Source organism: Drosophila mojavensis, unplaced genomic scaffold (assembly GCF_018153725.1).
Source record: "Drosophila mojavensis isolate 15081-1352.22 unplaced genomic scaffold, ASM1815372v1 contig_231, whole genome shotgun sequence".
NCBI lineage: Eukaryota > Metazoa > Arthropoda > Insecta > Diptera > Drosophilidae > Drosophila > Drosophila mojavensis.
This window is the reverse complement of record NW_025318772.1, coordinates 913,345-937,366: the sequence shown is the minus strand read 5'-3', so window position 1 is coordinate 937,366 and position 24,022 is coordinate 913,345. Positions and strand designations below refer to the sequence as shown.

General features: G+C 43.0%; 8 protein-coding genes across 12 annotated transcripts; 2 read left to right on the top strand and 6 right to left on the bottom strand.

Annotated features, from left to right (window-relative positions):
* Nucleotides 1–209: 209 nt before the first annotated feature.
* LOC6574527 (WD repeat-containing protein 55 homolog) lies at nt 210–2,124 on the bottom strand. Of its 2 annotated transcripts, XM_002000534.4 has the most exons (2): nt 1,929–2,124; nt 210–1,859 (listed from the first exon to the last, which is right to left on the bottom strand). In XM_002000534.4, exons 1-2 carry the CDS (start codon nt 1,934–1,936, stop codon nt 347–349), a joined length of 1,521 nt encoding a protein of 506 aa, XP_002000570.2. In that variant the 5' UTR covers nt 1,937–2,124; the 3' UTR covers nt 210–346. The 2 variants fall into 2 exon arrangements, with proteins under 2 accessions (XP_002000570.2, XP_032583924.1); XM_032728033.2 differs by lacking the exon at nt 1,929–2,124 and having other exon boundaries at nt 210–1,867.
* Nucleotides 2,125–2,273: 149 nt separating this feature from the next.
* Nucleotides 2,274–3,353, bottom strand: LOC6574526 (cell cycle checkpoint protein RAD1). Its single transcript, XM_002000533.4, has 2 exons — nt 3,204–3,353; nt 2,274–3,144 (listed from the first exon to the last, which is right to left on the bottom strand). Exons 1-2 carry the CDS (start codon nt 3,351–3,353, stop codon nt 2,419–2,421), a joined length of 876 nt encoding a protein of 291 aa, XP_002000569.2. The 3' UTR covers nt 2,274–2,418.
* Nucleotides 3,227–3,947, bottom strand: LOC116803707. Its single transcript, XM_032728034.2, has 2 exons — nt 3,816–3,947; nt 3,227–3,759 (listed from the first exon to the last, which is right to left on the bottom strand). The coding sequence occupies exons 1-2, from the start codon at nt 3,925–3,927 to the stop codon at nt 3,353–3,355; spliced, it is 519 nt and encodes a 172-aa protein (XP_032583925.1). The 5' UTR covers nt 3,928–3,947; the 3' UTR covers nt 3,227–3,352.
* Nucleotides 3,948–4,201: 254 nt separating this feature from the next.
* Nucleotides 4,202–8,773, top strand: LOC6574525 (Bloom syndrome protein homolog). The gene is made up of 4 exons (XM_002000532.4): nt 4,202–4,429; nt 4,491–6,520; nt 6,582–7,404; nt 7,467–8,773. The coding sequence occupies exons 1-4, from the start codon at nt 4,318–4,320 to the stop codon at nt 8,729–8,731; spliced, it is 4,230 nt and encodes a 1,409-aa protein (XP_002000568.1). The 5' UTR covers nt 4,202–4,317; the 3' UTR covers nt 8,732–8,773.
* LOC6574524 (thiamin pyrophosphokinase 1) lies at nt 8,749–10,107 on the bottom strand. Of its 2 annotated transcripts, XM_015167490.3 has the most exons (4): nt 9,663–10,107; nt 9,524–9,592; nt 9,065–9,460; nt 8,749–9,002 (listed from the first exon to the last, which is right to left on the bottom strand). In XM_015167490.3, exons 1-4 carry the CDS (start codon nt 10,054–10,056, stop codon nt 8,857–8,859), a joined length of 1,005 nt encoding a protein of 334 aa, XP_015022976.3. In that variant the 5' UTR covers nt 10,057–10,107; the 3' UTR covers nt 8,749–8,856. The 2 variants fall into 2 exon arrangements, with proteins under 2 accessions (XP_015022976.3, XP_002000567.4); XM_002000531.4 differs by having other exon boundaries at nt 9,065–9,592; nt 9,663–10,087.
* A 58-nt stretch (nt 10,108–10,165) lies between these two features.
* LOC6574523 (zinc finger protein Xfin) lies at nt 10,166–15,066 on the top strand. Its single transcript, XM_002000530.4, has 2 exons — nt 10,166–11,640; nt 11,703–15,066. The coding sequence occupies exons 1-2, from the start codon at nt 10,429–10,431 to the stop codon at nt 14,331–14,333; spliced, it is 3,843 nt and encodes a 1,280-aa protein (XP_002000566.2). The 5' UTR covers nt 10,166–10,428; the 3' UTR covers nt 14,334–15,066.
* Nucleotides 15,067–15,894: 828 nt separating this feature from the next.
* LOC6574522 (TBC1 domain family member whacked) lies at nt 15,895–20,837 on the bottom strand. 3 transcript variants are annotated; one of them, XM_015167489.3, is made up of 4 exons: nt 20,376–20,837; nt 17,206–17,552; nt 16,773–17,137; nt 15,895–16,717 (listed from the first exon to the last, which is right to left on the bottom strand). In XM_015167489.3, the coding sequence occupies exons 2-4, from the start codon at nt 17,410–17,412 to the stop codon at nt 16,192–16,194; spliced, it is 1,098 nt and encodes a 365-aa protein (XP_015022975.1). In that variant the 5' UTR covers nt 17,413–17,552; nt 20,376–20,837; the 3' UTR covers nt 15,895–16,191. The 3 variants fall into 3 exon arrangements, with proteins under 3 accessions (XP_015022975.1, XP_015022974.1, XP_002000565.1); XM_015167488.3 differs by having other exon boundaries at nt 17,206–17,446; XM_002000529.4 differs by having other exon boundaries at nt 17,206–17,426.
* A 79-nt stretch (nt 20,838–20,916) lies between these two features.
* On the bottom strand, nt 20,917–23,607 carry LOC6574521 (GPI ethanolamine phosphate transferase 1). The gene is made up of 2 exons (XM_002000528.4): nt 22,833–23,607; nt 20,917–22,773 (listed from the first exon to the last, which is right to left on the bottom strand). Exons 1-2 carry the CDS (start codon nt 23,518–23,520, stop codon nt 21,008–21,010), a joined length of 2,454 nt encoding a protein of 817 aa, XP_002000564.1. The 5' UTR covers nt 23,521–23,607; the 3' UTR covers nt 20,917–21,007.
* Between the last annotated feature and the right edge of the window lie 415 nt (nt 23,608–24,022).

Genomic DNA, 24,022 nt, shown 5'->3' with positions numbered 1-24,022 from the left:
ACAGGAATCCATAAGACTCCAACCAGTTTTGACTGTGGAGATTTAGGAGGTTGTGGATCTAAAAATTATATTTCAGGATTTTTCGTTCTATATTTTCATTTAAATAAAATCGAATTTCAGTTTCCAGTCCAAGCTTGTAACACATTTTAGAGCAGAAATATTTCTATATATTTATCAATCTAAAAATTCGATATTTGAACTGGTATGTATTTAGGTACATGCTAACTTTTATTAAGCCTTTACAGCACAAGGTCTTACAATACTATAGCTAAAAATTGTTAAGAAATGTTTAACAATGATATATATTTATAATGCCGAGCTACAAATATTGAATGACTGGTAGCATCTAGGTAACATTATTGGACCCAGCTGCTGTAGTGTTATTTCCACCATCGTCATTGTCGTCATCGTCCTGCTCCTTAGTCATATCGGCAAAGAAGTCGGAGGCATTTGTGCACTTCGAGGATGGCAAATTGTGTCGCTTATCCTTGTAGGCGTTGTGCTTCTCATTGTATTTAATGTCGCCAAAGTCCTCGAAATATTTGACGTTCCAGAAGCGCACATCGTTGTTGTGCGATGAAGATGCCAATAACTCACCACTGCTATTGATGTCCAGCGATTCAATGGGCATATTGTGCTGGCCCACAACGCCCAGATTGCGATAGGGAGCAATATGACAGGCACGTATGTTACCATCCTCGCCAGCTACGCAAGCAATTCGGTCCGTAATGGGTATCATCAAACTTATGGGACTTTTGACGCCCGGATACATGTCACAATGGTAGCCAAAGTAGCCCCAATTGTAGGTGTAAAGGCGTCCCTTTGAGGTACCCACCACCAACTTAGAGCTGCCCCGATAAATCCCCATGCAGTTCAGCTCCTCCTCATACGGTTCCGATTGCACATATAACTTCCGAGCACCAATATTAAAGGTGGTCAAATAACCATCGGCACTGGTTGCCAACAGCAGTTTGTTCTGTTCGTTAGTTAGCATTTGGGTTATCTGATCCTCCACCTCTTTCAGTTCGAATATGGCATCTTTGGTGCGAAAATCCCAAAGCTTTACTGTGCCGGCATCATCCCCGGTGGCGAATAGACGCTCATCGAGCACATGCAATTTGTTGATGGCATCATCATGTGCTGTCTCATACAATTTTTTTAGCTTCTCCGTTTCCATGTCGGTGACCATGACGCACTTGTCCTTTGAGCACGTAATCAAACTGCGTCCATCCTCGGTGAACTCAACGTCTCGACAGGCCTTTGCATGCACTTCAATTGAGCGTAACAGCTTGTTCTCCTCATTGCCATATTCGTACAGATGTACATCACCAATTATGGTCGCCAGGGCGATAATATCTCGCTCTGGATGGAAGCAGATGTCTGTGATGAAATCCTCCAGTCTAATCTCTGGGGGAGCACTGCGTGGTTTCTTTATAGCCGCAATCATAGCACGGACAGTCTCATCCGTCTCATCGTCCTCATCCAAATGTGAATAATCACCAGATCCACTGGGACCTGAACCACTGGGCTCCGCTCCATCCATTGCATTTTGCTCCTTGCGCCGCTTTGCAATGCTTGCGCCAGCCGTTGCAGCCTCATCCAACATTGAATCATCGGAGTCAGTGTCCTCCGCATTCGGATCGAAGCTACCATCGCTGCTGATGCTCTCGTTAGAGCTGATGTTACCATCATTTCGTTCTGGCTCTGGCGCCCCCATGTCTGCCAAATCGTATTCGTCGTCGTCACTTTCGGATTCGTTGAGTACCTCCTGCTCAATTTCAGCTATTACACCAACTACCATATCGTCATCGATGTCATCGAGTTCATCTTCATCTGCAGGAGTCTTGAAACAATCATGCCTGTGCATCATATGGATTATATTTAATTGAATTAATTATTATTTCTTCGAAAAATAAATAAATACTTACGTAAGCATAGTAGGAATCACCTAAAATCAAAATTTTCCTGGTTTTATTAGACTGAACACGCTTTTTTCCGCCAGAACAACCCAAACCCAAGAATAGCAAGAGGAAGCACCGCATACAACAAAACACATGCCTAGCGCACACAGCTGATGGCATGGCAACAACAACAGTAACAGTAATACAGTAACAAGTTACAGTTTATGCCATGTCACACCCTGTACTCACATATAGAACAGATTCCAAAAGGCCTGACAGTTGAAATCAAGGTAATATGTGATATTAATGTTCAGAGAAATATTTAATTATTTAAGCTGCAGGAATTTTAATATTATTTAACTAGGGATGATGTTTAAATATTATGTACATATTTATTATACTCACACATTTTAACCCCTGGTTATCGCTTGCCTTTGCCATACATTTTGTATACAGGGTATTAAAAGAAAAAGAAATGGAACCCTACAGTGTTGCCAGATGGCCATGAAAACGTATTTCAATTGCCGTCAACTTCTAACAATGGTGTAATGAAAAATCGAACATACATCTCCTCCTGATCATCGCACTGCATCATGAAATGCATCTCCAACAGCCCGCTGGCATCAGTTTTTATTGCCACCTTTGATGCCACCTGCATGGCTTTGTTTGTCAGCTTTATTTGCTGACTTTTGTATCTCGCCACCGTTGTCGCGCGACAGTTGAACAATATAACCATATCACTTGACTTGGCCACCTCTACGCTGGACTCTGCTTGCATGACACCCAAAGTGGTGATTTTGAAGTGTGGCTTTAACGGTGATATGGTAAACTCGAATTCATCAGCTGCTTTGTCCAGCTCGTGAAAGATGTTGGATAAATCTGGGCCACGCATAAATATGGTGTTCAAACTAGAACTATTTGCATCCAGGTCATACTCCATTGGCTCCTCCACATTGGTAGTTTTAATGGAGCACTCTGTGCTAACCTGATCGTCGTCGTGAGGCTCTAACAACAGCAGCAATGGTGCACCTTCGCCCTTATACAGTATTTTAATACTGCAATCTGAGAGACCAAACAGGCTCAGGCACTCCGCCAGCACATTCATCTTCACACTGAAGCTCGGCGAGCCGTCGACCTTGAATTCGGCAAAAAATGCTGGAGCTATAAACAATGTGGCCTGTATAGATTTGCCCTGCTCCACCGTGATGAGTAGCCCATCTTCACTGGCTTGCAGAGTACCGAACTGTAACATAAAATACTTGATGAAAAATGTATAAATATAATAGTAGTAGACTTTTTTACATCACTAAAACAAATCGCCTTGATGGATGAGTATAAGGTCTTAATGTGCTCCAAGCGACACACCAGATTATAGTTTTCATATTGTGATTGTGTTAACATTTTACGGTTTTTAATGATGCCCTTCTCGTACAGCACTTTCGAATGCTGCATCAATCCTCATAGATATCAATGTGAAAATACCTAAACTGATCAAGCGTCAAGATCTGAGTCCGTGGTTCTGGATGTAATAGCTGATTCAAACACTGTGCCAATATGTGCTCACACGTAAAAGAAACTTGATTGCTGTTCAGTTTCTCCTTTTTGCGTTCCTGCTCTCCTGCTTCTTTCAATTGCAACACAAAACGTTGGAAGTAGCGGCACTTGCAATAATTAACACCAGGTACAACGCGCACAACATGCGCCAAGTTTCGCTTGCTAGACAATTCCACTATACTGCGATAGCGGTCTGATGTGTAGTAGGTGATAAAGTTCCACTCATCAAGTATATGTAATGCGCGCTGTAGAAGACCGTCTCCCAACAAGGCGCTCAACTCTGAAAATAGCTGCGAGCGTTCCTCTATAATGAAAATAATCGTTATAGCTAAGTAAAGGAAAACGGACCGTATTGATTACCTTTAGTTAAAATTACACCATTATCTCGTTTATACTTATTAAAAACTTGATGCACCAAGCCTGGTATGAACAGATCCTCTGTTTTTATCAACACCACATTATCAAGCGGCATTTGGATATGTAAATAATTCATCTTGATTCGCAGATATCGATTTATGAATTTCCGCGCAATTTTCGATAAGTGCTCTTAAATTTGTTAGTCAAAGATTTTGACCTCTGCTATTCGTTAGAGCTGGTTTATTCAAATAGAATCGATTGGACTTTATTATCTAATGTCTTATTTGTAAACAACAAGAAATAGAACTATTTTTCTACTTACTGAATTTCGATATATTTTTATCCCTTCCTTGCTTGATTGCAAAATTCTGGCAACTCTATTCAAGTAAAATAAAAGGATGACTTTTGCCCGCGTTTTTTATTTTTATTTTATATATGTTTGTTTACATATTTGTTCACTAAATTTAGTTTTATAGATGCTTAGAATTGTGCACAAGCTAACATAATGTCTAGAAAGGCCGCTAATCAGAACAAACAGCTGACAATGTCTGCATTCCTTGGTCTGGACAGCAACAGCCAGAGTCAATCGAGCCAACTTACGAAGCCCGCAAGAAAAAGTACTTCATATATATTTTCAGATGAATAATAGAATAATGTGAAACTGTATTTTTGTCTTAGATATTTTAGCAGCAAGGACAGCAAAGGCAAAGTTTTATAATCCCATTTATCTCGACTCATCGTCATCCGATGAAGATGATGCACAGACTCAAAGCCAAGTGCCATCGTCTACTACAGCGACAGTTACGAATAAGGCGCCTGACAAAGATGCCAATGGCAGTGCGCTTATCAAAAGGTACTGCTTTCAAAATGCCAACCAGTCGCCACTAGCTCCACTGCCAACAAATTCTGTGAACAAGCAACAGTCGCCCCCGAAGGCAACCGTGGCTGGGAGTTTGAAATTGAACTTTGATAACTTTGATGAGGTGCTCAGGCAGGATGCATCTTACCAAGCGACTTTATCAAAGCTCAATGGCCATATAAATAAATTGTCCGAATCGCCACGCAAAACACTTTCACTGTCGCAATCTCCAAACAAATGCGCTGAATTGAATGGCATTGGATCATCGAAAATAAACAGCTCGTGTTCCAGCAACACTCTGGACGACAGTTTTGATAAAATGGTGAAAAAAAACGTCAAAGAGGAGCCCCTATCTGACACGCCCACTCAACTGTTCGTGTTGCCCAATAAGTCGGCCCCATCTTCAACGGAATCGAATACTCCAGGTTCCCTAGTGGTCAACACAGAGAAGCCCTCAGCTGAGCCAGCAACGGTCAGGCCCAGACTTAAGATAGTGTTTGATAATACCCTGGCTGACTATTTGCGAGATTTGGGCCAGTACGATATAGGAATGGCCAAGACCGACATTGGACAACAGAATGAGACAATGCTAAGGAGCACAATGGGCATGTACAAGAGCAAGTACATAGAGTTAATGGAGAAATACTGCGAGGTGATTGATCAGATACCCGCGGTGCAGTTTAATGAAATCGATGGCTTCGAGGCAAACACTTTTCTCAAGCTGAAAGTCATGCGTCAAAAGTTTAAGGCGCGTACACAACTCCTGGAACGACAAATAGAGCGCAGGCGTCAGGAGCGCAATGTGCAGCCGGAAGAGCCAGACTTTGATGCACTGGAGCAAGAGGAACGCGAGATCCAGGCGGAGCAGCATCACACGCCGGCAGAAACGCCTTACAGTCATGCAACTTGTCCGTCAGAGGAAGCGAACGAGGAGGAGGTAAACGATTTGGTCTTAATGACTACCAGAAAACCAACAACAACAGCCACATCAACAAAAACATCTTCGAATAGAAACTATACAAATGGCCCACCTGATGATTTGGATGAGCTGGTGGCTGTAGATGGTCCAACAGAGTCGGACGAGGATGATTATTTAGCTCAGACAATGCGACTCGATGAGGGCGAAATATTCAGCTCCACACAATGCCCTTCCCCAGTTGTATTAGCTGCCCCAGACAAACCCACGACTGTTATTGAGTCCGACGATGATTTTGAGGAGACAATGAAGCAAATACGCGAGGAGCACGAGGCGCTGAAGGGACGAAAATCGGAATTTAATAACTATGCCTATGCTGATTTCGAAGCTATTAAGCAGCCACCAGCAAAGAGTTTACAAACCGCTAGCCAGACTCCAACGGTTGTTCTTGATGATGACGGCTTTCCAGAGTACGATGAGGCGCTGTTTGAGCAGGCTCATATACTGGCGTCGCAAACTATTGACTTGACTTCCAACCCGATGGTCGAAGCCCAGTCCAAGGCTACGCCTAGCACAAGCGGAGCTACAAGTGCACCAGTAGCAGTGACAGCTCAAAAGATCGAGGCTAATTTCCATTCTAATGTACATAACGATGGCATTACTGGCGAATTCGATGGCCAGAAATATGAGCACTCCACACGTCTGATGCAGGCACTTAGCTTTAGCTTTGGTCTGAAGAGCTTTCGACCCAATCAATTGCAGGTTATAAACGCAGCACTGCTGGGCAATGATTGCTTTGTCCTTATGCCGACGGGTGGCGGCAAATCCTTGTGTTACCAGCTACCCGCGATTCTCACAGAAGGCGTTACCATAGTCATAAGTCCACTAAAATCTCTGATCTTTGATCAGGTTAGCAAGCTGTCGTCGCTAGATGTGAGTAGAGTGGGAAGGGTATGCGAATCAATGTATTTCATCATATTTATATCCATTGCAGATCTGCGCCAAGAGTATTTCCGGTGATCAGTCTTTGGACGAGGTGATGACTATATACAGAGACTTAGAAAGTCATCCACCGCTGGTAAAGCTACTATACGTTACACCAGAAAAAATTTCCAGCTCGCCGCGTTTCCAGGATACATTGGACCAACTGAACGCCAATAATTATATCAGTCGTTTTGTCATAGACGAGGCTCATTGCGTGTCCCAATGGGGCCATGATTTTCGGCCCGACTACAAGAAGCTGGGCATTCTGCGTAAGCGCTTTCCCAATGTGCCAACAATGGCGCTGACTGCCACAGCGACACCTCGTGTGCGCCAAGACATATTGCAGCAGCTGAATCTGACGCATTGCAAATGGTTTTTGTCCAGCTTCAATAGACGCAATTTACGTTATCAGGTGCTACCCAAGAAGGGAGTCTCTACGCTTGACGATATGCGCAACTTTATACAGTCACGACCTGCGACCGCCAGCGGCATTATCTATTGTCTTTCGCGGAAGGAATGCGACGAGGTGGCGAAGAAAATGTGCGCTGTGGGCATTCGAGCGTTATCCTATCATGCCGGCTTGACGGACGTGGTTCGAGAGTCCCGCCAAAAGGATTGGATAACGAACAAGGTGCGGGTAATATGCGCCACAATCGCCTTTGGCATGGGCATAGATAAGCCCGATGTGCGCTTTGTCCTGCATTATTCGCTGCCCAAGTCTATCGAAGGCTATTATCAAGAGGCGGGTCGCGCAGGGCGTGATGGAGAAATAGCCGACTGTATCCTTTACTATAACTATAGCGATATGCAGCGCCTGAAAAAGATGATGGATGGTAAGTGTGGGAGCTTCAGTATAAAGATCACAATAAAAAATTCACTACTTGTTCTATTGCAGCTGATCGAGCTCTTCAGTATCACGTCAAGAAGATACACATAGAAAATCTGAATCGCATTGTTGGCTATTGTGAGAATATTACCGATTGCCGCCGTGCTCAGCAGCTGGATTACTTTGGTGAGCATTTCACAAGCGAACAGTGCCTGGAGGATCGGCGTACCGCCTGTGATAATTGCCTGAAGAAGCGCACTTATAAGCAGATTGATGCCTTGGAGCAATGTCGCAAAGCTGCGTGTGCTGTGCGGGAATTGTGCAGCGGACGGTCACGCTTCACACTGCTCCATATAGCCGATGTACTGAAAGGCTCTATGATCAAGAAGATTGTTGATTTTGGACACAATAAAACACCGCATCATGGCGCTCTAAAAGACTGGGACAAGACGGATGTACAGCGTTTACTGCGGCATATGGTGTTGCAGGATTATCTAAAGGAGGATCTTATTTTTACAAAGGACATTCCTCAGGCGTATATTTATCTAGGCAATAACATAACATCGCTTATGAATGGCACACCGAAAATAGAATTCGCTTTGTCACGTAAGGAGAGTAGCGGTGGCTCTAAGACGGTGGCCAGTGTCTCTGAACCAGCTGCAGCCGGCAGGCCCGAAATAAGTAATCTACACGAACGCTGTTATGCAGATCTGCTCGATCTGTGCCGCACCATAGCCGCTGCACGTAATGTGACCATGGCTAGTATTATGAATATGCAGGCCCTCAAGGCCATGGCCGAGCAGCTCCCAACTACAGAGAAGGACATGTGCGCCATACCACACGTAACCAAAGCCAATTTCGATAAATACGGAGCCAAGTTGCTGGAGATAACCAGCGGATATGCCTCAGAGAAGGAATGCTTGCAGGTCATGTACGACTTAGAGGCCGCAGAAGCTGCTGAAGCTGCAGCGGCTGCTGCGACTCCCCAAACTTCAAGTAGCGCCCGTGCATCGTGGGCGGCTCAAGGTGGTGATGATGATGACTGGGGACAGGCGGCGGCATCACAGGGAAGTGGAGGATCGGCGGGTGGAATGCGTGGCGGCAAGCGTAAGCGGGCTTGGCGCGGACGGGCCACAACCACTATCAAGCGCCACAAGGGCACCGCATCACCGCGCAAAAAAGCGACGCCGGTGAGAAGCACTCGAGGTGCCAGCAGCAGCAATCGAGGAGCGACATCCAGGAGAGGTGCTGCCACCGGTGCGTCCAGTTGGTTGGGTAAGAAAACGGGCACCAGCACCGGCTTTCAATTGATGCCGATGCCCGGATCGCGGTAGCAGAAGAACAATAAACATGTTTTTGTTTTGTCACTTTGTTAACCAACAACAAGCTTAAGCTATACTAATTTTTAAGTCTCCAAGCGGCAATTCTTATCAGAAAAAAAAAAATAATCGATGCCAATTTATTTGATGATCGAACGCAATTTCTCCTCGAAATCATAAGCACCCATGGACCATATCAAATTGCTGTCAGTCTCCACCTGCACAAACTCCGTGGAATAGGTATTCGAAGTACTGACCATACCACCAAATTCCAATTGTGCATGATCTACAAATGAAAGAAGTACATTAAGGGATCTATGGGCAATCGGGTACTCATGACACACTTACATAAGTTCCACTTGAGACCCTGTGTGGTCACATTGTGAGCTGTTCTGCCAACAGGTATTAGAGAGCACCAGCGCTGACTGGTGACCAGGTCAACAGGCACCTGTATAGTATGCTTGCCTGGTCGCAGCAGCCACGTGATAGAATCACCGCTCAGAAGGTATACATTACAATTTTCTTTCTGCACTTTGAACAGTGTATTCAGGTTGGCCATCACCTGGTCTAGTCGACCAGAGCAATCATGAAACACTACCACATCCTTAACCTTGCGCTGTACCATTACAGGCTGTAGAACTGCGAAGGCTTTGGTAAAATCCGTAGCATCCTGATCGGGCGTGCTTATTTTCGGTATTCCCTTAAAATATTCAATCGTATCTTCCGTAATTGAATCAAAATCGCCTGTTATCAGATCTGGTGGTTCAATGTCGCTCGCCGCAGTTTCACCATTGCTACTTTTCTTACCGTCTGTCTGTGATATGATAAAGTTTTTCAAGTGATTGGATCCTCCATCGACGGCACACCGCAAGGTCGCTGTAAACAGAATATTGGACGTCCTTATTTTAAAAACTTATGTTTTGATTATGTACGTTTTCAGATTTACCGTTCTTCCATAACAGTTTGACCACGTGAGGTGGAACCTGAATTTGTCGATTGAGCACAATGCAAACATGGCCATTGGAACCAAGTTTAAAGTTGTCACTAATAAGATTTCCTGGTGTCCATTTGTACTCTTTCGGGGGTATCGTGTGGTCCATTTGCTGTCGAAATCCAATAGTTGTTTTTGTACAATAGTTGCGAGGGTGTCTACAGATGCTGCCAGCTTGTCTGCAAAAGGAACTGCAGTCTGGCAACGCCAAAGTGGTGCCTGCGCCGCGCAATAATTTGAAAAGGGCATTTTTGATAGCTGCCCCTGCTGCCATCTTACGGCAGCGGGTGCCGTTAATTCGTATGGAACTCATAAAATTTGATATAATATGCTTGGCACGACTTGGCATTTTACTATTTAATTTAAAAAAGCGACATGAATAACGACTACAGACTTTGCGTCAATAAATCAACGCCGTCAACAAACCGATTATAAGCGGCTTGCAACTCTGCAACGCCGCAAACAAAATGGCTCTGATTTTTGCAGACTAAAAAAGATTCATTTTGAATTTTCGCAATATAAAAATGCCAATCACTAGAGTAAAATGAAGGAAATAAAATATAAGTTTAAATGGTCGTGTGTACGAGAACAACATAGGTATTACAAGGAAGATTGTACAAATAAAATGGTGTCGAAAGTTCGTGATTAAGATTTGAATACAAAAACTAGTTCTCATAAAACGGCACACACACACGCACGAGCTGCAAACAGCTTCCCAAAAATGGAAGGTATGGATCTGTGGACGTCAATGTTTTCAGCAGATTTTGACGAAGGCGGTGGTGAGATGGAGGGCCATAATAATGGCGATAACGCGCTGGCAGACGAGTTTATGGGAGAAGAGGACGAGGAAGAACAGGAGGCTGAAGAGGATGAGGGCTCGGCCGACGAAAGGGGCAGCAAACAAAAAGGACACGAGCCCGATGACGATGCCATATTTGATTTTGAGCTAGAGCCTATTGTTAACATTGCGGAACCAGAACTGGAACCGTTGCCCAGACAAACGGCTGTCTCCCTGCAACCCCCAATGCCAACGGGTCCGGCCATCCGACCCCAGCACCGCCAGTCGTTGCCAGCGTCGTTTAGCTCTCAGCCTATGATGGCTCGTGGCGGTGCAGGTACACCGTCCACACGGCCAACAACCTCACAGATCAATGCCACCGATGAGAACGGCGTGCCCATCAATTATGAACTCGGCGTTACTTATATATGCCCCGCCTGTGGCGCAGAGTATAGGCAGCAGGACATGTGGAAGCGTCATATGAACCAGATGCATCAGTACAATACCCGACGAGGTCTCAATTTCGTGGCCATTGACAAGTTGTATCACCGCTGCTTGGAGTGCAACAAGCGCATCGCGATGCACAGCAGAGAGAATTTGCTAAAGCACAAGTTCACACATTTGCCATTTAGGTGCACCAAGTGCCACATATGCAAGCGCGAGTACAAATACAGGCAGGACCTGATGGTACATCTTCGAATGGTGCACTGTGATGAAGTGGTGGCCATGATGCGTGGTGGCAAACTGAGTGCCGGACGCAAGACGCGTGTTCGTGAGCCGCGCATCGAGCAGCACCGCGAACATTACGGACAGGCTCATGACGACGACGGCATTGAGGTGAAAAACGAGGTGTTGGAAACAGAAGGCAGCGCGAAGGCAGCTCAAGAGTCCCATCATGATTTCGATGATGAGTACAGTCACAGTTCCAACCAAGCGGCTGTAAAGAAGCGTACCACTTCTGTGGGAGCCAATGGCAGTGGTGCAGCGGATATTTGCGAGGACTATATACACTATATGTGTCCGGATTGTGGCACCGATTGTGATACGCACGCCCAGTGGAGTCAGCACATTGAGTTTGTACACGATTACGTCAGTCGAAGGGGGCTGAACTTTCGCTGCGTGGATATGCAAATGCAGTGCCTCGAGTGCAAGCAGGTGAGACTTGGTATGATTATATCAGAGATTGCTTTATATTGCCATATTTTTTCTCTATTCAGTTTGTTATCCCGAACACCATTAAGACACTGCGCACACACAAGTTCAGCCACTTGCCACAACCGGAGTGGATGCGTTGCAAGCTGTGCTATAAGGGTTTTACAGAGCATCATGAAGTTATGACGCATCTTCTTAAACAGCATAATTTGGAAACCTTAATGCCTGAGAACGAGGAGGAGGAGCAACAGCAGCCATTGGCTATATCCAGTGTGGGTGATGAGTGTGAGGAGAATCCTGGCATTGGTTGCGATGATGAGACTTCATTGCATTGGGACGATGTGCCTCGTCGTGGTGGTCGTATCGGTAGCGATGATATGTACGAACCTCATATTGATTATCTTTGTCCGCAGTGCGGCAGAGAGTTTATAGAGAAGAAGCATTGGCGCACCCATGTTGTACAAGTGCATGGCATGAATGATCTGACCAAGTTGAATTTCGAGGTGATCAACGATCGCCAATTGAAGTGTACCGAATGCGAGAAGATCATAACAAATGCCTATGGCATACAGAATGCCCAGCAGCACAGAATAACACATTTGCCCTACAAGGCGTACGCGCGATGCCGCAAATGCCATAAGTCCTACACGGACAGAAAGGGTCTTGTCAAACACTTGGCAACATACCATCGTGTGGGCTACGAGCCGCGCAAAGTGGTTGGATCAGGAGCAGGTGTTGCACCATTAACGCCAAACAAATCACACACGCCGCGCAAGCAAATCGTCACCGTGGCCAATGAGACATATGAGATTATATATTTGGATGAGGAGCAATCACCGCCTAGTAACAACAATATAAATGATGAGAATGATTTCGGCGAGCAAATGCAAGCGGACGACGATGACTACGCTCTAGGCAGCACCAGTGGCTTAATGGGTCGCCAGCCACAAGCACCGACTGCTGTCGCTCCTGCACCAATTCCTAATCCGAATCGTTATAAATGCGTAGACTGTGGCTCGCTATTTGCCACACAGATCGCATTAAAGACGCACATCAGCGAGGAACATGATTTTATGGACACGCAATACAGTGCCAAAAAGTTTGACAATGCGGAGCCCACGGAGGAGGCTGCTGCAGTGCCGGTTGCCGTTTCAACCACTGCAGCTAGTTTGCCTGTAAAGAACACCTCGGGAGCTTCCACCATAGAGCAGAATTATATATTCCTGTGCCCGTCGTGCGGCAAGGCCTACAAGACTCAGTTCGAGTGGCGTCGCCACATCAACGAAGAGCACAACTTCGACAAACGGCAGTATTTAAATATGCGCCAGCTGGACAAATATCGCTATCAGTGCACCCTTTGTAAGGATGTTGTGTGCAATTCTAAGCTGAAAGGCTTGCAGGATCATCATTTTCGTCATTTGCCTTATCGGCTGTATCTGAAGTGCCTGGTGTGTGGCACCTGCTACAATCACAAGCCCAACATCGCAGCGCATCTGCGCACGCGGCACAACATCTATGAACGGGAGCCCTCATCTTGGCGTGATCAGCACCAAAAGTCCCAGAATGGCCACGAGCAGCACAAGCATAAAGATAAGGATGGGGATACGCAAGCAACTGCTGCCACCTGCTCAGCTTCTGCCTCACCTACTCCCAGTAGCAGTCGCACGCTCAAGCCACAGCCGGGCGTGTTGCCGACGAGACCTGCTGGACTCAACACATTGGAGGATAGTATATCGTATCACAATGCCGTGGATCTGGACTTCATCACCTATTTTTGTCCCAAGTGCAATAAGAACTTTGACTCGCACGCCTTTTGGCGCAAGCACATCGTTGAGGTACACAACTACAATAGTCGGCTAGGCTTGAATTTTCGCCAGATTGACATTCATCACTATCTGTGCCTGGAGTGCTATAAGCGTGTGACAGTGACGCACACTAAGGGCGCCATTGGGCAGCTACAGTCGCACAAGTTCCGACATCTGCCTTATCGCTCCTTCAAGTGCTTGACCTGCTCCGGGGAGTTTGTTCGCAAGCAAATGTTCTTCAAGCACTTGAACCGCGACACTAATCGTTGCGACAACAAGCCATTGACTGGCCAGGAGAATGATGAAGATACAACGGATCAGTCAGACAGGCCGCCTCCCATGCTCGCAAAAGAGACACTCGATGTCGCGACATATCGCTTGATGTGTCCTCAATGCGGTGATGGGTTCACCACTAGCAGCAAAGCTCTGTGGCGAGAGCACATTAACATCCATCATGGTCTAGGCAAGCGGGAGATGCTGCACATGCGCAAGCTGGGCGACGAATTGTATCGCTGCACGGACTGTGAAGAGCAGTTGCAAACGAAGCAGCTGAGAGTGCTGCAGCAGCATCGCTTCCAGCATTTGCCCTATGCCGCATATATACGCTGCCAGCTATGCGAACAGCAGTTGCCGGATGGGGTAAGTCATGGTGTGGCGGCTGCCGGATTACACAGTATGCGTGAACTGCAACAGCACATACGCGACGTACATCCGGATGTGGTGGCGCAGGACAAGCAAATGCAAGTGCTATTGGACGAGGAGGAAGATAGTCAGCAGCTGGCTGTTGGCGGAGAAGCAACTGATAGCGGACTCTATATGCCGCTGCCGCCGCATTTGCTAGACGATGCTGCAGAGGATATGGAGTTTGAGGAACAGTATCTGCTAGGTTAAACAGAAACACTGGCCAAATCTTGCCAGCCCAGTGTACAACAGAATCTGCAAGTCTGCCAATAGGAGACCCCATTTACAATTTAAAATCTCTATAACTACATATAATGATATATCTAGCTGAACATAAGTATTTATAGATAGTTTATGGTTATACAACTCACATAAGAATTGAAATTTCCTTAAGAATTCTCATTTAATTACTTAAGTAGATTATAAATAACACTGCAACTATTTATTATTTATCACCATGCCCTAATCTCCCAGTCGAGTACCACATACAGATATACATTACATTACAAGCTAACCGTGAAATTATTATGAGATTTCTGAATTAGCTACTGATACATAAATAATTCATATATTGACAATGTACAATCTATACTTTGTCCTAATTTATAGTTATTTGTTCGATGACAATTAACTAGTATCTCATTTTACAATGATTGGTCTCTATTTGGATTAGTTCTAGAAACACAAATCAGAAAAAAATTAGCAACTTAATATTTAACATTAAATTAAATTATATCTCTAGGAAAATTTATTCTTTTTATTCCAAAACGAATTCAAATTTTATGTAATTGACTATTTCCTTCAAATGGGGAGTACAGATTGTATTTTTCTCTTTTTAGTGATTTTTAGCAGCTTTAAACTTGTACCCGCCCCTTTTTAGTTTTAACTTTAGCCTTTCGTTAATATACTGAAAATAAATAAGAAAATTGAATATGACAAAAAATTGTTTGTGTTTCTCTATTGAATCAAACTTGGCTCAAAACTGCAGAATATCATTCGACCAATTGGAGCGATACATTCGTCCACTCTAATATTACCCGAGTACCTCTTAACATTCTGTTAAACATCTAAAAGATTCAAAGTGAGATGATGGCTACAAATATTCTGATAAGATTATAAATCGAAAATTACTATCAATGAGGGTAAGCACAGTACATACTACTTCAATGACATACAGCCGATCGGGCGAGGGGCTTAGGTACTCGAATTATTTATAGAATATTAATTGACACGAGTTATTATTAATTAGTAATAGTATTTTCGTTTATTATTAATTTCGACTAAAAACCCATATAACATCCCAAAAGTGTTTTCTTTTCCTTGAATTTTTACTGCGTGTATATGTATTTATCAACGATGTTTGTAATTTGGCAAACACGAGTAAAAAAAAAAAAAATAAATAAAAAAGAAAGAAAAAAGACAAACAATTTGAAAAGTAATAAAATATGTATATTGATATACCTATTTATATACATTTTAATGCCAGACATATCGAGCAGCTGACAGTGCAATGTGATCCAATTTAGTACGATAATAATACGATATGTATTGTTTAATAGAATCCTAAATCTAAAATTTATTTCATTTTTGTGTATTTCGTTTAATGTTATGTAATACAATAAATAATAATGAATACTTTTGAAAAGCATAAACAAATTGCACGCATGTAATAATTGCAACTATTTAAATAATAATAAAATATATAAAAATACAAATTAGAACAAAAATCGTTTTCTTATTCAATATAAAACAAAACTTTTGCTGTTTTTCATTTTTGTTTGTTTCTTTTGCCAAATACTTTTCGTTTGCGCATGGAATGAACGTTATCTAATTGACTGTTCTTTAAACAGTTTTCCTTTGTGGTTTACCCCATTATCGTTTCGAAGCTTGCAATTTGTCAGTTCCTTTCTCTTTTGTGCACGCCTGTCTCACTATTCGACTTTGCCTAAGAATTGATACAAAACTCATGCATTGAGTGTGTGTGTGTGTGTTTAGTAACAATTGGTTTCTCTTTGTTGTAGAAGTAATAGTAAATGGTTCTGTTTTTATTATTTTTATGTTTGCAGCCTCACAGCGTGGGCATATTCCTTCTGCTGCTGCTGCTGGCGCCTCCTCCAGAAGCTAACCCATCCTGTTGTGCCTTTTGTTTGGCGCGACGCGCCTTTTGACGGGTATGCTCGATTTGGAAGTCTTCCACACGCAAGTTGAGCCGCATCATATTGTTGATGATGAACTCCTCCTCCATGATATGCTCGGGCGGGGAGCGTAGCACCTCTAGTGTTTCGCACAGACCAGTGCACGTTTTGCGCACCTTGTGTCGGCTGAGTGAGGCACCAATGATAACCAAGGCCACCTTAAACATTACTCGGATGCCCTCGGCAAGAAAGCAATCCCAGACTCGCAGCAACGTCTCCCAGGGCAGAGTGCGTGTCATGGCGCACAGAAACCAGTCCGTCATATAGAGCAGCGGCTCCACTTTGTGCTTCTGCAGGTGACGATAGACGGGTGGGCAGGTTTTCTTAAGCAGTCCCTCCAGGATGCCTGCATCATTTTGTATCACCTCGAGACCAGGTATAAAATAGTCCTGCAAGTAGCTAGAAACAGGTATGAGTTTTTACATAGCTCAAAATGAGGAGTGGCGAGACTTACACATCACATACGCTCACGAATACCCAGAAGGCATCCTCTGCAGGCAAATGCATCAATAGAAATGCGGCTATTGGCGCTTGCGCTTGACAGAAGCCAACCTTGGGATTATATATCGAATAGGCTTTGAGCACATTGAATAGCTCGATTTGGCCCACCTTCTCCTCGTCGAGAAACATTTCGTGAAATGGGAACTGACGATGTTTATCTTTTCTAATCTCCTCTATGGTCGATGGATTGCCGGGCTTCTTCAGCAGCTCCTCATAGACATCGGGATTCTTTTTCTTAAGCAAATAAGCGCCGGATAGATAGAACCAAGCTTTTGGGCGCACCGATTTAGGTATGCCTTTACGACATCTGTCACGTATCTATGATGTGAAGTGGAATAAAATGTAATTAATATTTTAATTAATTCACTTAAGTATCGCATACTAACCTTTTTGTAGTTCTTGGACATATAAATGGACCAGTTGTCAATCATGTAGAGCCATTTCTTTTCACGCGCTATGATTTGTGCCTTGGACAAAGGCTCTTTGGGTTTGTCACTGCGCTGAAAGCCGCCATAGAAACCATTGCGATCGGGGCAACTGGATACGGTGGAGCACAGCGAGATGGTATCCAAAGCTCGCGGTGGCGTTGCCATCTGTGTCAATTGTGCTGCGCAGAACGATTGCAAACTAAATCCATAAATTATTACAACACTAACATACGCCCACAATAAAGCAATTTAACCTGAGTGCTCAACAAGTAGATGCCCTATACACAGCGCTACTTTTTAATATTCTAAAATGGGAAAAAGTATATAAAAAATATTTTCACAATTAAACCAGAATATTCGACATTTCTTATTTATTTTAAAATAATTTTTTTTCTGTTTTTTTTTTTTATAGTCGATTAAACTTTCTTGAATGGGAACAAGGTATATTATGAAAGAAAAACAGCTTAAGATATTTGTAAGGGTAAGTGTAGGTGGATTGTGAGAGAGGGCTACGATATTGAGATAAGAGAGACAGAGAGAGCGAAAGAGAGGTAGAGCGCACCCAACTACAAAAAGCGAAGACAATTTGCATTAATAATCTGATGTTTGTATTTGTAAAAATGAAAAACTGCGCAATTAAGTGCGATCAACGTAATTTTTGACGGTTTCTCAATCATTCTCTCAATATATATTTTTTTCGTTTAGCACATATTAGTCACATAAATATATACATATATGTATATGTTAAAATTTCATATATACATGACTTTAGCTAACTACAGATATGATTTTTATTGTTTATTTATAACGTTTGCTTATCAGCGGTTCACTTAGATAATAAAACCTTGAAGATTTGAGTTCTTATTTGGTTTTCTGTATGCGCACCTTGGTCGGTTTATCTGAAGGAGCTTATCCAAGCTGGCGCTTCGTTTTTTTTGATGCGTGCGAAATAACGGAACCATTGCAACTATTTCAAAAATCGTCTATGCAATGCCAAAAAGGTTTTAAATAAATTGCTAGAAAGACACACAAAAGGGACAGACGGCAGAACAGCCGGCACAACTGTTTTTGAGTTATATACATATGTATGCATGTATATAAACCAGCACGTGAAATACAAAATCAAAGAATTTACGAAGGAGCACGGCATTTATAATGTTTACTCAATTAGTCAGCAACGGACGTAAAAAGGAAATAGTAATCTATAATATAAAACGTAAACAAAGAACTCAACTAATTAGCGATATATAAATAAACTGTTACAACAAATGTATATTACAATATTTACAATACAGTGATGTCTCTGATAGTGGTCCTATTCTGAAATACGAATATTCATTTAAGCTCAACTTGTTTAAATTAATATCAAGTTTATTAAGTGGAAATAGAATACAAATATAGAAACAAATTTAAGTTACACAAATGAAGAGGGAAGTGTAACATGGATTTGCGACCTCTTATAAGAGTGATCTTCCAATTGGACACCGGAAGATGCAACTCAAATGTCAACTCAGACGTAAGCATTGCACTATGGGTCAAAAGCCCGTTTTTTTGGAATTAATTAATAACTTTTGAACCAGTCAAGATAATTAAATTTGTCTTTTTGCAGTTGACTTTCGTTCGCAACACGCGTTTGTGATGAAAAAATGGGTGTGGCACCGCCCCTCTTTCATATTATTAGCTGTCATAACTTTTTTATTTCTTAAGTTATTTACACCAAATTCATATATTAGGTGTGTTGTCATGTTTTAAAGACCCTGTAAAAAAATTATCAATATCGGTTAACTATATCATATAGTTTTTATATGTAGAAGTTGGGGAAAAAATTTTTCATGGAATAAAAGGTTATATTTTATGATTTGAAGCACAAATAACATTAAAATACATCTCTTTTATTGTTAATCATCGTATTCTTCATTATCTGAAGCTAGCATGCCATAAACCTATAAATTTGAAAAGTCCTGCCTTTCGGACATGCTTATTTCGTCTTCCTCATCTGAAACGAGGTTAGTTGCTGAAAAATGAAATTGCGCAAAAAGTGCGCAAAAGTGCACGTTGAACTTATAGGTCTTAGTTCGGAATTGAGTACTCTATAAAATGGGCGTAGTTTCATTGCTACAAAATGCTACAAACACAAGTTATCTCTTATCAAAGACAAACATTTTTGTTTTAAATGATGTCAAAGACAGCTTTTTGACTTACACAAAACCTCACATCACATAAAGATTTTGGACAATATAAACACGTAAAAACAAAGAACAAGCCCTATTCCATACTTTCCACTAAAAATTTGAATCTAATTGCCATTATTTTTATTTCAATTGGCCATTGAAATTCATATAAAGTTTTTTACAAACTTGATAATGTGCGTGTCATGCATAACAGCTCTGTTTAACAGCAGTTTTGTTAGCAGATCGCGCCTCTGTTGAAATTCTGAGTATGTAACATTTACATATAGGGTATTCCTAATGGATTGGCATTAAAATATTGTAAATTTTTTCAACTTGAAAATAAGACTTTTTTCCAAAAAATCGGGCTTTTGACCCATAGTGCATTGTCAGTTCGAGTGGCTAATGACAGGCGACTAACTAATTGAGGCAACTGTGTATGTAGTTGACTTTAATAACCTACTGAATGGTTAATTGCAAAACAAAAAGCGAGTGAGCAACTACGCAAGTGAGCAAATAAAAGTGCAAATGCAGCGCAGCTGCAGGGCGAAAAGAAAGTCGCTGTGACAAAAATCTGGTGGGAATTGCGGCTGACGAATTGGAATCACTACAATTCTTATCAGCAACACATATTTTGAAAATTGGTGTCTACTTAGCCCAAGTCAATTGTGAAGGTTTTATTGAGTAATATAATACATACACCCACACTCACAAAGAGACACGCACAAACACATTCACATGAACATAGCTCAGGCGGTTTGCGGCCCACCCACCATCAGTGCTAGCATTGCTCTTGGCTGCCATATTGCTTGAGCGCTCCAAAAGCAAGTGTCACTGTATGATACTATGGCGGCTGTGGTTGCCTGTGTGTGCGTACAATACTAAGCGATTGTTATTATTAACGCGACGCTGTCGCCTGCTTGCTCCCGTCATACACATTCACGTACACTTTTTGCTTACCTTTCGAGTTGCTGGTTCTGGCTGGTTGCTGTTGTTGTTGCCTATTGCCACTGAACTGCTTCCGTGGAATGCGCAATAGTTGTTTTCACGTTTAACTTTCTATGCTTTCTTGTGTTATTCGTTTTGTTTCACATTTACGCACACACTTTGCGCCCGCACAAATGTGTTGCATTTATTGTGTGAGTGGAACCACTATTTTCCAATTGGATTTTGTTTATTTCTTATACAAACTGGGAAGGGTGAGGTAGCCATCGGAATGACACTTGTTTTCGTTTCTCATTTGCTTGTTTACGCGTTAAAGCACGTTTGCTTCTTGTTCAACCGCACTTTTTGCTTTGGCACACAAATTGTAATTATTTTGACGTGTTTTAAGCAAAAATTGCACAAGAAATACAATTATTTTTTTTGGGAGCTACGTGTGTTGCGCGAGTGAACAGCCGAGCACTTAGCGATGACATTTCGTTGGTCTTTGTACGAAAGCAGTGTTGCATAGATTTCGATAGGCGAGGCGCAGGTGTTCATGTAACATTAACAGAATCGGTTGTGTGAGGAGCATTAACAGTTTATTTAGCGCGAATATTCAAAATGTTAGTTCGTTAAATATTAAAAATAATTTTAAGCAAAATGCATCTTTAATAGATGGGCACATTCCACTTCGGCAGTTGAAAATTTTCTCTTCTATGATCGCCCAGCATATAGTGTGCCAGTTGACATAGTACCAGCAATAAAAATGGTAATCCTTGCACAATAAAAAAATGGATGACTCGAACCAAATCTTGCCAAGAGATAATTTCAGAACGTATTCGAAATAGAGCAATTATCGCCATGAAATTGCACATGATGAGCAGTCTACAGAAAATGTGCCGTCGACTTAGCCATGTCATATTACAGTTCGCACAAATGATGCATAGCAGAAGGAAGATCGGCAATAGAATTTTGATTGTGATCAGAAGTCCATTTATGAGCGTCGAATAGAAACCAAAACCCGTGAATCGCATGTAGAAGCGAAATTGATCTACTGCATCAATGTTGCCAATGACAAACAAAGAGTAGCAGCTATAAATTAGTATATACATTGCCAGTGTGGATTTCCGATTGATGCCCGTTCCGATGTCTTGGTTGAGACGCAGCTGCAACTGTAGTTCCATGGCCAGTAGTTGTATGACCAGTGGCTCATAGGACGTGGAAAGCAACGCATACAGTGTACACAAATCGAAGAGGAGCTGCTTCGCACCGTCCCGTCTTTGACGTGGAAAAAACACATAGCAAGCGAATGCACGAGCAATCAGTTGAAGTAAACACGCCTGCGAGCTGAAGAGGACGTGCAGTCCAGCCAGGAGCAGTACCAGTCCATTGAAAATGCAATATCGCCGCTTTATCTGCTGCGGGCTGCAAATAAACGGACGCACTGCGGTGATGAATAGGCTGCCGAGCAGCCAATTACCTTGCCAATAGCCCAGTGCCGGAGGCAGCCACGATAGCGCTGTGAGAGCACAAAGAAGCAAAACCCAGATGACACAGATTGGTGAACGCTGCGCAAAAGCGCTCCGATTATGGTAGCAGGCAAATCCAAAGTAGATGAGTCCAATGAAGCTGCGAAAGAAGAATCCGACAAAACAGCAAATGGAGAACAGCATGAACATTATCAGCTGGCGATACGATATTAAGTATTCCTCATGAAATACACCTTTGTAGCTCCAAAGGAGCGTCGGCAGCAGGAGGATACCACTAACGAGCCAGGGCACACGCTGCAACAGCACAAATATGATTAACAGAAAGAACACCAGGCGCACCAGTGCCTCGAATATTAGATTTAGCACACTTTGTGATCCGGCTTTCGTGCCACGTAACTGATGCACCCAGCCCAGAAAGGCGAAGGCGCTGGCCCAAAGCAGCGCTTGGCGATAGTAGTGGACATAGTAGTCGGTCAACTCCAGAAGCTTGGGCATGAAACTACTGCAGTACTCCGTGAGCGTGATGTACCGCTGCTGATGCCACATCGAATCGGCCGTGCTGACGAATTTGTGGATATTCACGTCGCTTAGCTTATGACTGGGTAGGAGCTTGGTCAAGAGACCACGTTGATGTCGGCCTAGTGCCGTTTGCGCCAGGTTGACAAACTGTAGCGCATTCAAGTAAGTGGCATGTGCTTCATGGAAACTGGTGTTGAGCAGACCCGCGGGCAGCTGGCCGCGATTGTACATTGGGAGCGGCAGACCCAATAGACCACTCATGACTGAGACCAACTGTTTGGCGTCCAGGACGTGTAGCGGTAGGCGTTGTCCCTCTTCAGTGGCCACAAAGCTGCGACCTGGTTGGGTCGAGCAGTTGGCCACACCTGCTCCCCATAATACAAATGGCATCTGCACCTCCCCGTTGTTGCTGGTATTGTTGTCCCCTATTAGAACATGATCAGTGGTAAAAGTTTAATGAGTTCCATACATTGAGGCAGCTTACCTGGTGATCCCACATGACGTGAGGTCAGCAAATATGCAGTGCGCTGATCCTGAAAAGCCCGTTCAAATATGTTGTAAGTCTCCCAAATGGCACGTTGTGTATAGTTCAAGTGTTGCTGATAGGTTCGATATAAATTGGGCAGGTTAAGGCCCTGCGCCTGGATAAAGAATACCTGACCGGTGAGGTTCTGCATGTGGTGGGATGCTATTAGAATATGAGTCTTCACTGCCCTAAATGTCCACTCGTCCAGGACGATTTTTTTGGTGTTATCGCCTTGAAAGTTCTCCTTCAGCTCCGCTGAGCACCAGGCATGGCTGGAATCGCTCCGATTGAAGATTGTGTCAATGGGTATTCTATGCACTGCTTCCAGGACATCCTTATGGCAGCCAGAGAAAAGTGTCGTAAAAGTGTCGCATCTGTTAGTCACACGCGCACGGCTTATACCAACCAGACCCTGATGCAGAAATATCTGCTTCAGATGCGGCACATTACGGCAGCGTTGCTCGAAGAATGACTCCACGTTGAGTCCATCGACAGCAAAGATGACCAAACGATTGGCTGGCGGCTTTTCCAGCAACGGTTTCTGTGGCTCCAACCCACTCAGCAGCGTGCGCCGAAAGTAGATGACGTACACGGAGAACAGCAGTAGCAACTGCACAGCGCAAGCATACCAGTAGGTAATGCCCATAATGAAAAGTATACCAACAAAAAATAAAATAAATTGTCAAATGTTGTCAAATGGAGTAAATACTTTCTAGGCGAGCTAGATATAGAATTCTAAGCTAACTCATGTCTAGATATTAAGTATTATTTTTATACCCTGAACCCATTTTCAATGGGAAATCAGGGTATAATGGTTTTGTTGAAATGTATGTTACAGGCCGTATGTATGAACGCGTCGATTTCAAAAGATATAAGAGCTAGAGACTTCAAATTTTTTAAATGTCCGTATTTACAGCGCGGATATGGAGTTTATCACTAAAAATCGATAAATCATCTCGATCTATTTTTATCGATAAAAAACCTTATCGAAAATCAGTTCTTAAATTATATCTCCTAAATCTTTGGAGCTACAGTCTCCACATTTTGAATGTATATTTAGATGCATTTTACACAATTTCGGTGTGTGTGTGTATGTGTTTGTGCGTGTTTCTTGTGTAAGCAGAAATACGAAAAAAATTATTAAACTA

Bases quoted from the DNA above. Each gene is read 5' to 3' on its own strand.
- LOC6574526 (XM_002000533.4), bottom strand. From the start codon at position 3,353: ATGCAGCATTCGAAAGTGCTGTACGAGAAGGGCATCATTAAAAACCGT. The intron at 3,145-3,203 runs GTAAAAAAGTCT...TTTATGTTACAG, and splicing joins AGGCGATTTGTTTTAGTGAT to TTCGGTACTCTGCAAGCCAG.
- LOC116803707 (XM_032728034.2), bottom strand. From the start codon at position 3,927: ATGCCGCTTGATAATGTGGTGTTGATAAAAACAGAGGATCTGTTCATA. The intron at 3,760-3,815 runs GTAATCAATACG...TTTTCATTATAG, and splicing joins TGGTGTAATTTTAACTAAAG to AGGAACGCTCGCAGCTATTT.
- LOC6574525 (XM_002000532.4), top strand. From the start codon at position 4,318: ATGTCTAGAAAGGCCGCTAATCAGAACAAACAGCTGACAATGTCTGCA. The intron at 4,430-4,490 runs GTACTTCATATA...TTTTTGTCTTAG, and splicing joins TACGAAGCCCGCAAGAAAAA to ATATTTTAGCAGCAAGGACA. The intron at 6,521-6,581 runs GTGAGTAGAGTG...TATCCATTGCAG, and splicing joins GCAAGCTGTCGTCGCTAGAT to ATCTGCGCCAAGAGTATTTC.
- LOC6574524 (XM_002000531.4), bottom strand. From the start codon at position 10,056: ATGCCAAGTCGTGCCAAGCATATTATATCAAATTTTATGAGTTCCATA. The intron at 9,593-9,662 runs GTAAATCTGAAA...TTCTGTTTACAG, and splicing joins CAAACTGTTATGGAAGAACG to CGACCTTGCGGTGTGCCGTC. The intron at 9,003-9,064 runs GTAAGTGTGTCA...TTTCATTTGTAG, and splicing joins GGGTCTCAAGTGGAACTTAT to ATCATGCACAATTGGAATTT.
- LOC6574523 (XM_002000530.4), top strand. From the start codon at position 10,429: ATGGAAGGTATGGATCTGTGGACGTCAATGTTTTCAGCAGATTTTGAC. The intron at 11,641-11,702 runs GTGAGACTTGGT...TTCTCTATTCAG, and splicing joins AGTGCCTCGAGTGCAAGCAG to TTTGTTATCCCGAACACCAT.
- LOC6574522 (XM_015167489.3), bottom strand. From the start codon at position 17,412: ATGGCAACGCCACCGCGAGCTTTGGATACCATCTCGCTGTGCTCCACC. The intron at 17,138-17,205 runs GTTAGTATGCGA...TTCACATCATAG, and splicing joins TGTCCAAGAACTACAAAAAG to ATACGTGACAGATGTCGTAA. The intron at 16,718-16,772 runs GTAAGTCTCGCC...ACCTGTTTCTAG, and splicing joins TTCGTGAGCGTATGTGATGT to CTACTTGCAGGACTATTTTA.
- LOC6574521 (XM_002000528.4), bottom strand. From the start codon at position 23,520: ATGGGCATTACCTACTGGTATGCTTGCGCTGTGCAGTTGCTACTGCTG. The intron at 22,774-22,832 runs GTAAGCTGCCTC...ATGTTCTAATAG, and splicing joins ACGTCATGTGGGATCACCAG to GGGACAACAATACCAGCAAC.